The 12,963-nt window shown below is 41.9% G+C and overlaps 1 protein-coding gene across 1 annotated transcript in view; it reads right to left on the bottom strand.

Moving 5' to 3' along the window:
- Nucleotides 1-12,963, bottom strand: part of LOC117505876 (4-aminobutyrate aminotransferase, mitochondrial-like) — a 170,604-nt gene that overhangs the window by 75,514 nt on the left and 82,127 nt on the right. The window contains exon 6 of the mRNA XM_034165411.1: nt 11,672-11,721. Within this exon, the coding sequence (XP_034021302.1) occupies nt 11,672-11,721 (50 nt within the window). The remainder of the gene's footprint in view (nt 1-11,671; nt 11,722-12,963) is intronic.

Below are 12,963 nucleotides of genomic sequence, written 5' to 3'. Positions count from 1 at the left end.
CAATTTGCACACAATTCCTGCGACATGTGCACTAAGTGTGCACCTCACCCAAACTTCGCACAATGTGTGAAGGAGCCCTAAGGAATGGACATAAGAACTACATAAGGATCAGACCCTAAATAAGGATCGGACACGAAAAAAGAAATGGACCCTACATAAGGATCGGACCCTAAATAAGGATCAGACCCCCTAAATAAGGAGAAACAGACCCTAAATAAGGATCAGACCCTAAATAAGGATTGGACCCTAAAAACGAAATGGACCCTAAATAAGGATCAGACCCCCTAAATAAGGAAGAACAGACCCCTTAAATAAGAAAGAACAGACCCTAAATAAAAAGAAGAAATGGACCCTAAATAAGGAGGATCAGACCCCTGAGATAAGGAGGATCAGACCCCTTAAATAAGGAACAGACCCTAAATAAGGATCAGACCCTCAATAAGGAGCGGCCCCTCAGTAAGGATCAGACCCTAAATAAGGATTGGGCCCTAAAAAAGAAATGGACCCTAAATAAGGAGGATCAGACCAGAATAAAAAGAAATGGACCCTAAATAAGGATCAGACCCCCAAAAATAAGAACAGACCCCTTAAATAAGGAAGAACAGACCCTAAATAAGGATCACACCCTAAATAAGGAGGGGCCCCTAAATAAGGATCAGACCCTAAAGAAGGATCGGACACTAAAAAAGAAATGGACCCTAAATAAGAAGGATCAGACCCTAAATAAGGATCAGACCCTAAATAAGGATCAGACCCTAAAGAAGGATCGGACCCTTAAAAAGAAATGGACCCTAAATAAGAAGGATCAGACCCTAAATAAGGAGTGGACCCAAAATAAGCATCAGACCCTAAATAAGGAGCGGCCCCAAAATAAGGATCGGACCCTAAAGAAGGATCGGACCCTAAAAAAGAAATGGACCCTAAATAAGAAGGATCAGACCCTAAATAAGGAGTGGACCCAAAATAAATATCAGACCCAAAATAAGGAGCGGCCCCAAAATAAGGATCAGACCCTAAAGAAGGATCGGACCCTAAAAAAGAAATGTACCCTAAATAAGAAGGATCAGACCCTAAATAAGGAGTGGACCCTAAATAAGGATCACACCCTAAATAAGGAGCGGCCCCTAAATAAGGATTAGAACCCCTAAAATAAGGAGGATCAGACCCCAAAAAACAGAAATGGACCCTAAATAAGGATCAGACCCCCTAAATAAGGAAGAATAGACCCCTTAAATAAGGAAGAACAGACACTAAATAAGGAATAGCCCCTAAATAAGGATCACAACCTAAAGCAGGATTGGACCCTAAAAAAGAAATGGACCCTAAATAAGGAGGATCAGACTCCCTAAATAAGGAGTATCAGACACTAAATAAGGAGCGGATGCTAAATAAGGATCAGACCCTAAAGAAGGATCGGACACTAAAAAAGAAATGGACCCTAAATAAGAAGGATCAGACCCTAAATAAGGATCAGACCCTAAAGAAGGATCGGACCCTTAAAAAGAAATGGACCCTAAATAAGAAGGATCAGACCCTAAATAAGGAGTGGACCCAAAATAAGCATCAGACCCTAAATAAGGAGCGGCCCCAAAATAAGGATCGGACCCTAAAGAAGGATCGGACCCTAAAAAAGAAATGGACCCTAAATAAGAAGGATCAGACCCTAAATAAGGAGTGGACCCAAAATAAATATCAGACCCAAAATAAGGAGTGGCCCCAAAATAAGGATCAGACCCTAAAGAAGGATCGGACCCTAAAAAAGAAATGTACCCTAAATAAGAAGGATCAGACCCTAAATAAGGAGTGGACCCTAAATAAGGATCACACCCTAAATAAGGAGCGGCCCCTAAATAAGGATTAGAACCCCTAAAATAAGGAGGATCAGACCCCAAAAAAGAGAAATGGACCCTAAATAAGGATCAGACCCCCTAAATAAGGAAGAATAGACCCCTTAAATAAGGAAGAACAGACACTAAATAAGGAATAGCCCCTAAATAAGGATCACAACCTAAAGCAGGATTGGACCCTAAAAAAGAAATGGACCCTAAATAAGGAGGATCAGACTCCCTAAATAAGGAGTATCAGACACTAAATAAGGAGCGGATGCTAAATAAGGATCAGACCCTAAAGAAGGATCGGACCCTAACAAAGAAATGGACCCTAAATAAGGAGGATCCGAGATAAGGAGGATCAGACCCCCTAAATAAGGAGCGGACCCTAAATAAGTATCAGACCCAAAATACGGAGCGGGCTCTAAATACAGAGCAGACCCTAAATAAGGATCAGACCCCCTAAATATGGAGGAACAGACCCTAAATAAGTAGCGGACCCTGAATAACGATCAGACCCTAATTAAGCATGTTTTTGATTGTGGGAGGAAACCCACACATGCAAAGTGCACAAAGAAAGGAACTAAGCTTGGTTGGACTCGAACTCCAGACCTTCTTGCTCTGAGGCAAGAGTGCTAACCACTGAGTCGCTATGGTTGTTAAAGGGTGAGCTCAAGTTTTCATTTATTGGCATTGGTGGAGCTGACGTGTTTAGCGTCAGAGGTGGTGGTTTTCACGTGTTTACTGCAGGAGGTGGTGGTTTTCACGTGTTTATTGTCGGAGGTGGTGGTTTTCACGTCTTTAGTGTAGGAGGTGGTGGTTTTCACGTGTTTAATGTCGGAGGTGATGGTTTTCACGTCTTTAGTGTAGGAAGTAGTGGTTTTCACGTGTTTATTGTTGGAGGTGGTGGTTTTCACGTGTTTAGTGTAGGAGGTGGTGGTTTTCACGTGTTTATTGTCGGAGGTGGTGGTTTTCACGTGTTTAGTGTAGGAGGTGGTGGTTTTCACTTGTTTATTGTCGGAGGTGGTGGTTTTCACGTGTTTAGTGTAGGAGGTGGTGGTTTTCACGTGTTTATTGTCGGAGGTGGTGGTTTTCACGTGTTTAGTGTAGGAGGTGGTGGTTTACACGTGTTTAGTGTAGGAGGTGGTGGTTTTCACGTGTTTATTGTCGGAGGTGGTGGTTTTCACGTGTTTATTGTCGGAGCTGGTGGTTTTCACGTGTTTAGTGTAGGAGGTGGTGGTTTTCACGTGTTTAGTGTCGGAGGTGGTGGTTTTCACGTGTTTATTGTCGGAGGTGGTGGTTTTCACGTGTTTAGTGTCGGAGGTGGTGGTTTTCACGTGTTTATTGTCGGAGGTGGTGGTTTTCACGTGTTTAGTGTAGGAGGTGGTGGTTTTCACGTGTTTATTGTCGGAGGTGGTGGTTTTCACGTGTTTAGTGTAGGAGGTGGTGGTTTTCACGTCTTTAGTGTAGGAGGTGGTGGTTTTCACGTGTTTAGTGTAGGAGGTGGTGGTTTTCACATGTTTATTGTCGGAGGTGGTGGTTTTCACGTGTTTAGTGTAGGGGGTGGTGGTTTTCACGTGTTTATTGTCGGAGGTGGTGGTTTTCACGTGTTTAGTGTAGGAGGTGGTGGTTTTCACGTGTTTAGTGTAGGAGGTGGTGGTTTTCACGTGTTTAGTGTAGGAGGTGGTGGTTTTCACGTGTTTATTGTCGGAGGTGGTGGTTTTCACGTGTTTAGTGTAGGAGGTGGTGGTTTTCACGTGTTTATTGTCGGAGGTGGTGGTTTTCACGTGTTTAGTGTAGGAGGTGGTGGTTTTCACGTGCTTATTTTCGGAGGTGGTGGTTTTCACGTGTTTAGTGTAGGAGGTGGTGGTTTTCACGTGTTTAGTGTAGGAGCTGGTGGTTTTCACGTGTTTAGTGTAGGACGTGGTGGTTTTCACGTGTTTAGTGTAGGAGGTGGTGGTTTTCACGTGTTTAGTGTAGGAGCTGGTGGTTTTCACGTGTTTAGTGTAGGACGTGGTGGTTTTCACGTGTTTAGTGTAGGACGTGGTGGTTTTCACGTGTTTAGTGTAGGAGGTGGTGGTTTTCACGTGTTTATTGTCGGAGCTGGTGGTTTTCACGTGTTTAGTGTAGGACGTGGTGGTTTTCACGTGTTTAGTGTAGGAGGTGGTGGTTTTCACGTGTTTAGTGTAGGAGGTGGTGGTTTTCACGTGTTTAGTGTAGGAGGTGGTGGTTTTCACGTGTTTAGTGTCGGAGGTGGTGGTTTTCACGTGTTTATTGTCGGAGGTGGTGGTTTTCACGTGTTTAGTGTAGGAGGTGGTGGTTTTCACGTGTTTATTGTCGGAGGTGGTGGTTTTCACGTGTTTAGTGTAGGAGGTGGTGGTTTTCACGTGTTTATTGTCGGAGGTGGTGGTTTTCACGTGTTTAGTGTAGGAGGTGGTGGTTTTCACGTGTTTAGTGTAGGAGGTGGTGGTTTTCACATGTTTATTGTCGGAGGTGGTGGTTTTCACGTGTTTATTGTCAGAGGTGGTGGTTTTCACGTGTTTAGTGTAGGAGGTGGTGGTTTTCACGTGTTTAGTGTAGGAGGTGGTGGTTTTCACGTGTTTATTGTCGGAGGTGGTGGTTTTCACGTGTTTAGTGTAGGAGGTGGTGGTTTTCACGTGTTTATTGTCGGAGGTGGTGGTTTTCACGTGTTTAGTGTAGGAGGTGGTGGTTTTCACGTGCTTATTTTCGGAGGTGGTGGTTTTCACGTGTTTAGTGTAGGAGGTGGTGGTTTTCACGTGTTTATTGTCGGAGGTGGTGGTTTTCACGTGTTTAGTGTAGGAGGTGGTGGTTTTCACGTGTTTATTGTCGGAGCTGGTGGTTTTCACGTGTTTAGTGTAGGAGGTGGTGGTTTTCACGTGTTTATTGTTGGAGGTGGTGGTTTTCACGTGTTTAGTGTAGGAGGTGGTGGTTTTCACGTGTTTAGTGTAGGAGGTGGTGGTTTTCACGTGTTTATTGTCGGAGGTGGTGGTTTTCACGTGTTTATTGTTGGAGGTGGTGGTTTTCACGTGTTTAGTGTAGGAGGTGGTGGTTTTCACGTGTTTAGTGTAGGAGGTGGTGGTTTTCACGTGTTTATTGTTGGAGGTGGTGGTTTTCACGTGTTTAGTGTAGGAGGTGGTGGTTTTCACGTGTTTAGTGTAGGAGGTGGTGGTTTTCACGTGTTTAGTGTCGGAGGTGGTGGTTTTCACGTGTTTAGTGTAGGAGGTGGTGGTTTTCACGTGTTTATTGTCGGAGGTGGTGGTTTTCACGTGTTTAGTGTAGGAGGTGGTGGTTTTCACGTGTTTATTGTCGGAGGTGGTGGTTTTCACGTGTTTATTGTCGGAGGTGGTGGTTTTCACGTGTTTAGTGTAGGAGGTGGTGGTTTTCACGTGTTTATTGTCGGAGGTGGTGGTTTTCACGTGTTTAGTGTAGGAGGTGGTGGTTTTCACGTGTTTAGTGTAGGAGGTGGTGGTTTTCACGTGTTTATTGTCGGAGGTGGTGGTTTTCACGTGTTTATTGTCGGAGGTGGTGGTTTTCACGTGTTTAGTGTAGGAGGTGGTGGTTTTCACGTGTTTATTGTCGGAGGTGGTGGTTTTCACGTGTTATTGTCGGAGGTGGTGGTTTTCACGTGTTTAGTGTAGGAGGTGGTGGTTTTCACGTGTTTATTGTCGGAGCTGGTGGTTTTCACGTGTTTAGTGTAGGAGGTGGTGGTTTTCACGTGTTTATTGTCGGAGGTGGTTGTCATGTCTTTAGTGTCGGACATTACGAGTTTCATCAGCACACCTAGTGAGATACTATCAAATTCTGTAAACAGTACTCTGATTGCAGGTACTCCAAATACAACTGCAGACTGAGTACATTTGGTGTTGGTACTCCACGTACACCTGCTTGATAGGGCTGCCATTAATTCCCCTGTAATCATTTTTCATCATATAGAGTTGTACATACATTAGCAGATTACAAAGGAAAAGCATTCTTGGGGAGGTCAGAGTTGAGGTTAGAGAAGCAGCCATTGACCAGTGATCAGTCAGATTCCCCGTCAGACAAGAAAATTACCAAGGTTACCGTAAGCTCTCAGTGTGCAGCTGAGCACGATGACAGATAGACAGAGTATGTACGTGTGTGCACACATTATCATTTGTGTGGATGAAATCCGTTTTCACAACTTAATTATTTATGAAAAGACATTTACAAAAACTTTGCCCCAACTTGTCTAAAACATGGCGACTTCATAGCGTTATGGAGTTACAGGCTTCAGTGGCTGTGAACGGAGACTTTCACATAAAACCATTTTCGTTGTGAAGAAGTCCTGTACGAGCCCTGAGATCTGTTGATTCAATTCAATTAATAAACTAAATTAATTCGAAAGAGTAAACGTAACCGCTACACTGAGCTTATCAAGGCTTCTCGTGGAGGTCAGAAGCAAAGCTGGAAAGTGCTCAATGAAGTCCACAGCCGTGGTCATAAAACAAACATCCTCCCTGACACCACAATCTTCCAAAATCCAATCAATGTTTCCAGTGATTGTCACCTTGCTAATTGTTTTAATTGTTTTACTTTAGTACTATAGGTGAGTCTTTGTCTAAAAAAAATAGCCCACAAGGGGGCACTATCTACCAGCAGTATTTAAATGGGAACTATCCCAACTCTTTTTTCCTTTCACCAACTGACAAATCTGAAGTTGCCAAAATTATTATGAGCATGAAAAGCTCCCAAACTGCAGGAGTAGACAATATATGCAGTAAAATTTTAAAATTCATAGTCAATTACATTGTAGATCCATTAGTATACTGCATTAATCTATCACTTCTGAATGGAGTGGTACCAAAAATGACAAAAATAGCTAAAATTATACTAATTTTCAAATCTGGTGACAAAAATGATCTTCAAAATTACTACCCCATTTCAATTTTGCCAACACTTTTTTGGAAAAAACTGTGCATAAAAGATTCAGTGACTACTTAATTAAATATAATATACTCACTCCATCACAATATGGTTTTAGGAAGGAAAGTACTACTTGTATGGCAATCCTGGATTTCATTGAAAAAATAAATGATGCTATTGATAAAGGTGAGTGTGGAATTGGTGTCTTCCTCGATTTATCAAAAGCATTTGATACGACTGATTTTAATATTCTTCTTGATAAACTGTAACATTGTGGTGTTGGGGGTTTTGCACTTAATTGAATCAGAAGTTATTTAAATGGAAGAGAGCAATATGTGAACATAAATGATAATCTATCAAAACAAAAACGTATACAATGTGGGATATCCCAAGGCTCATTTTTGGGTCCACTTCTCTTTATTATTTATGTAAATGATTTCCCAAATTCTTCTAACATTCTTCATAAAGTATTATTTGCAGATGACACTACCTTATTTTTTATCTCACAAAGACCTGCAATACCTTCAAAACCAACTAAATTCTGAATTGGCAAGAGTTGATAATTGGTTTAAATGTAATAAATTGTCATTAAATACGAACAAAACAAAATGTATTATATTTCGTTCTTGCAGAAATCATAAATGTTTTGAAAATGTACAAATTAATATAAATAATAATGTGACTGAATGAGTCGAATCAATCAAATTTCTTGGAATTCAAATTGATGAATTTTTAAATTTCAGTAAACATTTAAATTACTTGATTAAGACATTATCTAAATATGTTGGACTATTCTATAAGGTGAGGTATTTCCTCCCCTTTGAGGCTCTTCTGACTCTATACAGGTCCTTATTCGAACCTCATCTAAATTATTGCAATATGACCTTACAATATAAAGCGCCTTGGGGCAACTGTTTGTTGTGATTTGGCGCTATATAAATAAAATTGATTGATTGATTGATTATTTGGTGTAATACTTACCCGAGTTACCTTTTGAAACTACAAACTTTACAAAGGAAAGTTATAAGAGCCATTTCTTGGGCCAAATATAACTCTCAAACTGATTCTCTCTGTTATAAATATTGACTTCTGAAGCTCACAGAGTGCAACTTATTTCACAATGCCTGTATCATGTACACTGTGGTGCATAGACTTAATGATAGACTCTGTCAGCTCATTCCTATTTCAACTTCCTCTCATCATTATAACCAGAGGAAAATTACACCTAAAGGGTAAAAGTAGGAAGTTAAAAAGTACTAGTTTTAGTGTGGCATGTAAGGGTCCACAAATCTGGAATGACCTGAGTGAGAATACTCAAAAGTCCCTGTCTTTGCATATTTTCAAAAACAAACTTAAACTAGAGTTACTTGCAAAATATAATTAAAACTCGACCAGCTGACGACTTCTTTATGTCTATTGAAAAACCCATAGGCCTATATGTCTGAATTTATTACACTGATGTGTCATAATACTTTTAATATTTGTCATTTAAGAAATGTGAACATTATTATCTTAGTCTGTTGTAGATATTGTAACAGAGTAGGTTAGTTATGATAAAAGTAAAAGTAGGTTTAGATTTGTAATCATTGTACATTTGCTGTATTTAAATATTAATGGGCCCTGCTCATAAACTATGGACTGCTTTAAGGGTGTCCCAATTACAAAATGTATTTATTAATCTGTATGAAACTATGGAATGTTTTTGTCATGCCCCGCCCAGTTCCAGGCTTCAGCCCTTATTTTTCCTCTTTATTTAGTTCTGTTCCCTTTGCCCCAGCCTTGTTTTATTAATTGCCTTCTTCATCATGTGTTTATTCTATGTTCTATTTTTGCTTTGGCACATTCTTCTGTTACTTTTATACTCCAGCCATGTTCCAGTTCCGTTCTAGTTTTGTTCTATCAGTCTGTGTTTTCATGGTTTATCATTTGGTTATTGTTTGCCTATTGTTTTTGCTGTTCTCATTTCTATTATGTAGTACTGTTATGCCAGGTTTTGTTATCACTTAGTTTCTGTTTTTCATAGTTTTCTCTGTCTGTTCCACTTGGTTTTGTCACAATGTGTTATTTCCCATGATTCTGTTTATCATGTTCTGGTTTGCTTTTCAGTCCTGATCAAGTTTAGATTTGTGCTCATGTTTTCTTTGTATGATCTTTAGTTGTCATGTCCAGTTTCATTGTTATCACAGTCTCTTCTCTTCACCGCTCACTTGCACCTGCCTGTTATTCTCTCTTTGTCTGATCACTCATGTCCCACACCTGCACTTTGTCATCACTGTTGGCCACGCCCCCTTCCAGGCCCTTCCTCCTCCATGTGCACCTCATTATCTTATTAACACCTGTTCTTATTTAAACTGCTTCAGTTCACTTCCTCCCTGCTCGTTTGTTGATTCATTCACTCACCAGCACTTTGTTTCAGTCCTGTTTTGCCAAGCCGTGTTTTTTGACTCTGCTCTGTGTACCGGATCCTCTGCCTTTTGCCTCAGCCCTTACAACTCTGTTTGCTCGTGTACTGACCCTGCTTGTTTTTGACCACGTCCTCTGTCTTGTCCCTGCCCGGTACTTTTGCTCCGCGGACTGCCTTCCTGTTACTGAACCCAGGTCTGAATTAAACCATCCTTTACGCATACGTCCTGTGGTGAGCCTGCATTTGTGTCCAGCCTCTGTCTGTGTCTCGCCTCCGCTCAGTCCTGTCAGTTTTAATGTATTCTTTGAATTTTGTAATAAACCAAACCAAACCAATTTAATTTATTTCATTATATAGTGCCAAATCACAACAAAGCTGCCTCAAGGAGCTTCACACAAGTAAGGTCTAACCTTACCAACCACCAGAGCAAGAACACAGGCGACAGTGGTAAGAAAAAAAACTTCCTCTGTGGAAGAAACCTCAAGGAGACCAGACTCAAAGGGGTGACCCTCTGCTTGGGCCGTGATACAGACACAAATTACAGAACAATTCACAAAACAAATATACAGGAAATGTTGCTTGTGCACAGGACAGGAGGGTTTCAGGAACAGACACCACATCCATCTCTGGATGGAGCTGCACCTTAAACAGAGAGAAAAAACTGACTCAGGCATCAGAAAGACAAGAAATACTGTATAATTTGTCAGCATTAAACAACAAGAAAAACAGAAGAAATACTAAGGTGATCACCGGCCACTAGCCCTAAACTTCACTAAAAAACCCAGAATTTAGGTAAAGTTGAGGCTGCGGCCCGCTCTGTTTACTAGTACAACCCCAATTCCAATGAAGTTGGGACATTGTGTAAGATGTAAATAAACACAAATACAATGATTTGCAAATCCTCTTCAACCTATGTTCAATTGAATACACCACAAAGACAAGATATTTAATGTTCAAACTGATAAACTTTATTGTTTTTGTGCAAATATTTGCTCATTTTGAAATGGATGCCTGCAACAGGTTTCTAAAAAGCTGGGACAGTGGTATGTTTCCCACTGTGTTACATCACCTTTCCTTCTAACAACACTCAATAAGCGTTTGGGAACTGAGGACACTAATTGTTGAAGCTTTGTAGGTGGAATTCTTTCCCATTCTTGCTTGATGTACGACTTCAGTTGTTCAACAGTCCGGGGTCTCCGTTGTCGTATTTTGCGCTTCATAATGCGCCACACATTTTCAATGGGCGACAGGTCTGGACTGCAGGCAGACCAGTCTAGTACCCGCACTCTTTTACTACGAAGCCACGCTGTTGTAACACGTGCAGAATGTGGCTTGGCATTGTCTTGCTGAAATAATCAGGGACGTCCCTGAAAAAGACGTTGCTTGGATGGCAGCATGTGTTGCTCCAAAACCTGGATGGACCTTTCTGCATTGATGGTGCCATCACAGATGTGTAAGTTGTCCATGTTATGGGCACTAACACACCCCCATACCATCACAGATGCTGGCTTTTGAACTTTGCGCTGGTAACAATCTGGATGGTCTTTTTCCTCTTTTGTCCAGAGGACACGACGTCCATGATTTCCAAAAACAATTTGAAATGTGGACTCATCAGACCACAGCACACTTTTCCACGTTGTGTCTGTCCATTTCAAATGAGCTCGGGCCCAGAGAAGGCGGTGGTGTTTCTGGGTGTTGTTGATGTTTGACTTTCACTTTGCATGGTAGAGTTTTAACTTGCACTTGTAGATGTAGCGACGAACTGTGTTAACTGACAGTGGTTTTCTGAAGTGTTCTTCAGCCCACGCGGTAAGATCCTTTACACAATGATGACGGTTTTTAATGCAGTGCCACCTGAGGGATCAAAGGTCACGGGCATTCAATGTTGGTTTTCAGCCTTGCCACTTACGTGTAGAAAGTTCTCCAGATTCTCTGAATCTTCTGATTATATTATGGACTGTAGATGATGGAATCCCTAAATTCCTTGCAATTGAACGTTGAGAAACATTGTTCTTAAACTGCTGGACTATTTTTTTTCATGCAGTTGTTCACAAAGTGGTGATCCTCACCCCATCTTTGCTTGTGAACAGCTGAGACTTATAGGAATGCGCCAGATGCTGTGGCTCCGCCCATTCTCACTAATGAATAGTTGATGAAGAAAGCTCTCCCAGCAGGATGATGTCTGTCACTGGTTCTTCTTCTTGTGGTTATGACTCACAGACTGAGTGCTTTGCTTTCTATTTAACTATTTAACTTTTTTTCAGGAATACAAGAGTCATCACAAACATGGTGACTTTCAGACTTGTTCAGCCTCCAGAACACAAACACAGCGATGTAGGAAATTCTGCCCCCTACGCATGTCTTGCGCATGCAGACGCACTTAAAAAACATGAGTGGGGGCAGAGACTTGAGTGCACCACACACGTGTTCTGAAAGGCCCTTAAGACCTTCGAACCACAACAAAACCGTATTTCTTAGCAAACATGGCAGAACAGATCCTGCTGCAAAGGACTTGGCACTGAAAACTACCTACCAGGTTGTTAGGGTCAGTCATCAGTTTCACGAGACCAGGATGGTTGTAGCCTGAAAAATGCAGAAAAAGGAAGGGCGTTAAATGGAGGGAGTCGGGGACAAAAACAACAGACATCGTCATCCAAAACAAGGGCGTCTTGTATGGATAAGTTTTTGGCAGCTGAAAGGACACAACAGGTCAGAAAGTCAAAGATTTTATATTTACACTATGTGTTGTTCTGTAAAGTTCTAGCTTCTGCATGTGCCACGTCGTCTTCCCTGCTTTTTGTGGAAATGTTACAGCACCACATACAGGCCTGGCATATGTACTACAGCGTTTACAGCAGTTTTCAGTGAATTTGTGTGGATGCAGATATTTCTGAAACTTAATGGCAAAGAAAAATATGTGATGATTAAAGCTGTGTTTCCGCTCACTCGTCATGTCACTTTGCTGTCATTGAACAGAAAAAACCATGAGCCATTCATTCATTCATTCAATCATTTATTCATTTTCAGCCGCTTGTCCGAATCCAGATGCAGGTGACAGGAGAGAAAGCTGCTCATCCCACACTTCCCTATCCTCGGCCATGTCCTGCAACTCTTCCCGGGGGATCCCAAATTGTTCCCAATCCAGGTGAGAAAATTAATCCCTCCAGAGGGTCCTGGGTCTTCCCTGTGGTCACCTCCTTGTTGGACGTGCCTGGAAGACCTCCTGCGGGAGACGGGCAGGAGTCATCTTCACTGGATGCCTGAAGCACATCATCTGGCTCCTTTCGATGTGAAGAAACAGCGGCTCAATTATGAGTCCCTCCTGGATACTTGAGCTTCTCACCCTGACCAGGAATGTAAGTCCAGATACCCAATGGAGCAATCTCTTTTCTGCCGCTTGTTCCCATGATCTGATTCTGTCAGTCATTACCCAAAGTTCATGACCACAGGTGAGGAGGATCGGAGCCTAAATCGAATGGAAAACTGAGAATCTCACCTTATGGGTCAGCTCCTTCTTCACTACAGCGGTCCAGCGGTCTCACTCTACAACTTACTCCCACTCGTGAACATCACGACTTGGGGCAGTAATTCTGCCCAGAGGGGACAATCCTCCATTATCCAACAGAGGACCATGGTCTCAGATTTGGAGGTGCTGATTCTCATGCCAGTCGCTTCACACTCAAATCTCAAACCTGCTCAGTAACATTGGAGGTCACTGCCTGATGAAGCCAACAGAACCACATCATGCGCAAAGAGCAGAGATTCAGCTCTGATGTCACCAAACTGGACACCCTCCAGTCCCTGACTGCTCCTTGAAATCAGTGA

Source organism: Thalassophryne amazonica, unplaced genomic scaffold, assembly GCF_902500255.1.
Source record: "Thalassophryne amazonica unplaced genomic scaffold, fThaAma1.1, whole genome shotgun sequence".
Classification (NCBI taxonomy): Eukaryota; Metazoa; Chordata; class Actinopteri; order Batrachoidiformes; family Batrachoididae; genus Thalassophryne; species Thalassophryne amazonica.
The sequence above is the reverse complement of the archived record's forward strand: the minus strand, read 5'-3'. Positions and strand labels throughout refer to the sequence as shown.